Source organism: Gossypium raimondii, chromosome 13, assembly GCF_025698545.1.
Source record: "Gossypium raimondii isolate GPD5lz chromosome 13, ASM2569854v1, whole genome shotgun sequence".
NCBI classification, from domain to species: Eukaryota; Viridiplantae; Streptophyta; class Magnoliopsida; order Malvales; family Malvaceae; genus Gossypium; species Gossypium raimondii.
Window position 1 is genome coordinate 41,940,481 of NC_068577.1, and position 3,760 is coordinate 41,944,240.

At 29.4% G+C, this 3,760-nt stretch overlaps 1 protein-coding gene across 1 annotated transcript; it reads left to right on the forward strand.

Annotated features, from left to right (window-relative positions):
* Positions 1 to 270: 270 nt before the first annotated feature.
* Positions 271 to 1,104, forward strand: LOC105784577 (chaperone protein dnaJ 11, chloroplastic). The gene has a single exon (XM_012610481.2). The coding sequence runs from the start codon at positions 435 to 437 to the stop codon at positions 846 to 848; it is 414 nt and encodes a 137-aa protein (XP_012465935.1). The 5' UTR covers positions 271 to 434; the 3' UTR covers positions 849 to 1,104.
* The last annotated feature ends 2,656 nt before the right edge of the window (positions 1,105 to 3,760 follow it).

The following is a 3,760-nucleotide window of genomic DNA, read 5'->3' on the forward strand; positions in this document are numbered from 1 at the left end:
ATTAAAAATTAAAAATCATGAAAGAAATTCTTAAAATGGCGGAGATAAAAGCAAAAGAAGAAGTTCTAGAAACTTAAAACTAAAACAAAAAGGAAATTGAGAGATGAAATGGCAGGTGAGCATGAAGTAGCAGATATAACCGTAAACACAACCCACGATTTTCTGATGAAAACTATTGAAACGTAGGTAAAATACAAGACATACTTAGATTAATATAAATTATAACAATACTGTATTTTTAGTTAAATCGAAGTTCAGAATTGAAAATAAATTATTTGAGTCAAAGTTGAATTTGTTTGAAATGAATTCATAATTTACGAATACCTTTGACCCCTATAAGTACAAACGCCTCTCCCCTCGTACAACCAGAGATATAAAATAAAATAAATAAACATTTTTATTTTACCATCTTACCCTTCCTCTGTCATTTCCCAATGTATGCAATTGCAACCTTCTCTTCCCCCCCCGCCGTTACAACCCTCAACAACACCTATTCGGTTTCGCGATCGAAGAAGACGGTCACCGTCAGAAATTCGGCACAGACGGAGAACAAGGTTGTGGTGGCCGCGGCGGCGGCAGGAAGCTTGTATGAGATACTAAGGGTGGAGAGAACGGCATCGTTTAACGAGATCAAGACGGCGTACCGGAGTTTGGCCAAGGTTTTCCATCCAGACGCGATGGGATCATCATCGGACGGCCGTGATTTCATAGAGATACGCAACGCGTACGCCACGTTGTCGGATCCGACGGCGAGGGCCATGTACGATATGTCGTTGGCGCCACGTTGGATGCGGGTCAGGACTCGGGTTTACCCGACTCGAAGATGGGAAACTGATCAGTGCTGGTAGAAAAATTGACTAGAGGGAATTAATTTCTGTTACTCGGGTTTTTATTTTTTGTGAAAAAAAGAACAAAATGTAGGAATTTTTCGACACAGCATCGCAGGTGTTGGCAATGTTGTTAGAAATTGCTGTAAATTCTTCTTCTTCTTTTTTTGTTTTATCCTCAGGAGTCTAGTAAATACACATTTATCATATCCTTCTCCTTTGTAGCTTTTGTAGAAAACAAGAAATTGAAAATGGATTTAAAGCTTGTTTTGCCGTAGAGTTCATGTGTAAAACTATAATCACGGGTTTTGTATTAAATGGCATATTGTATTTTATTTTTATTTAAAATTAGATAAATGGGAAAGAATGCAAATTTCGTTAAAAATATATGTTAATAAAGGATTATTTGGTTTTTCAAAAAAATAATTTATATAAATGATCTATGTAGGACAGATAAAAGTATCTTGGAAGTCTTTTATTAAAAAATAGCCATATTAGTTCATATATGTTAGATCAAAGAACTAATTGGTCATTTTGTTAAAATTCTATCCAATTTTACTCTTAAATACTAATGTGACTGATGAAGAATCAGTATACTTCATGTGATAATATTTTAAATAATTTGAAATCCTTAAAATAATTTATAATTATTTAAAATATCACATCTAAAACTAAATAAAGGATTGTCCTTATTCATTTCATCCTCAAGAAAAACATAAAATTATTAAGAATTATAAAAATTTAAAAGTATTAAAATTATTTAAAACAACAACCATAATGATCCTGAACATCGTCCAAGCTCGAATGAATGGTTTCTAAATTAATTATAGAAAATTATTAAGAAATATAAAAATATATAAATAACGATTAAAATTTATTTTTTAAATTATAAAATTTATATATATGCACATTTATCATGTTTAAAGAATTCAAATATACTTATACATATGTATTTTCTTAATTAAGTTGATATTTTTAGTTAATGAAGTCGATGAGTCTTATTTTGTTATTTTTTAATAACTTTTAAATAATTTTCTATAATTATATACAATTATTTAATAATTATTTAAGAAACAACTCCATAATGAATTTTTTGAATAATTTTAAAATTTTATATTTTTATAAATTTTAATAGTTTTAAATAATTTTATATAATTTTTTCACAATTAGTTAAAAACCACATTCGAATGAACTTAGATAGAAAAATCACGTTCAAGATAAATTGGACAACTATTTGTCTAGGTTCATCTTGAATGTGGTTTTTAAATAATTATAAAAATAATTATTTATTTTTGAGTTTTTTTTTAATATTTGCTTATGTGACAAAATGTGTTGCATTAGTATGAGGTAAACGTGGCACATCACATATCGTTATCTGGTTGCTCCATTAGTCACATCATCACTAAAAAGTAGAAATATATGAAATTAACAAAATAATTAGTTTGCTTTTTGATCTAAAGTACATAAACTAACTTGCCTTTTATTTTAATAGAGTAGGCAAAATGTAATTTGGCTTCTAGTATAGGGGTCTCCATGATACTTTTACCTAATCTTACTCATCTTTTAATTCCACATCACTTACATAAAAAAAATTTTAAAAATCCAAATAATCACTTAATAGCACATATGGATGGAATTTTTAACAAAATGGCTAATTTGCACTTTTTTTCTAACATACAAGGTCTAACTTGTCTTTTTTTTAGTAAAAGGGGCAAAATGCAATTCGCCTCGTACTACAAGAACCTCCATGGTTACTTTTACATGTATATATCTCATATCATTTGTATCCTATTACCATATTAAGTTTTAATTATTTCAAATTCGATTTAAACTTTAAATAATAGTGAACTTTGTATTGTAGCCCTTATCCTCACCTTTTTCTCTAAGTCTCTTCCCTCCCTTTTAACCCTAGTTCCATTGTGGCTACTAACATGGTCAGTCTTGTGCTTGTCATCATCTAATTTTCTTTTACATTTTTCTTTGCCTTTTCATTTGTTGTCTTTGCTTTTAATAAAATAAAGTTCGAACCTTGCCCCCTTTCGATTTTTTACCTTTGGTCATTGATTTAAGAGTTTTTCTTCCGATTGCCTTATGGCAATGCTATATAAGCCTGACCATAATTGTTGGTCAGAGCTGTTAGACCCGGAGCTAGCCAGGATATCGATTTGAACAAAGACTTTGGACTAGTTGAACCAAGAGCCGATACACATCGGTTCAACCAAGCTAAAAAATTGGTTGAACCGATGAGTAAACCAATTATAATATTTTAAATTTTTATTAAGTTTTTTACTGGTTTATTTAATTAAATTGATTGGAGTGGTTGGATCAACGAATCGATGGCCACATTGGTTCGACCATCAGTTTGATTTTAAAAATGTAATACCCACAAATTTTGGTTTCTAAGAAAGGACAAGTATTTTGATGGTGAATTAAGTATTTGGAGAAAAAAGTATGAATAATGAAATTTAGCAACGATTAAATTACAAATTTCTAAAATTTGAAAGACTAAAAGTGTAAATTTACCATTGGAAAAAGGCGAAAATTGAAGAAATATTTTTTATGAATGTGACATAGAGATATATTGATGTGTGGATTTGGAAAATCTCAATATGGACTAAATTGAATAGTGGTGGAAAGTACAAGGGTTAAAGTGTATTTTTCCATTTTATTAGAAAAGGACCTAAATGAAATTTTACCATTTTAATTGATATTTTTAAACATAATGATGGGATTAAAATTCCTAGGCTAGTAAAGTGTAAAGTTTAGGGGAAATATAGTAATTAAGGATGAAATTGAAAGAAAAGAAAATGTAAAATTTTCTATATATTATTTTAGCACGGGAGGAAAGAAATCGGTAGCAATGATAAGGAAAGAAATAAAGAAAGAAAAGAAGGAGAAAAAACAAAGAAAGAAAAGAAAAGAAAAAAAAAAGA

Bases quoted from the DNA above. Each gene is read 5' to 3' on its own strand.
- LOC105784577 (XM_012610481.2), top strand. From the start codon at position 435: ATGTATGCAATTGCAACCTTCTCTTCCCCCCCCGCCGTTACAACCCTC.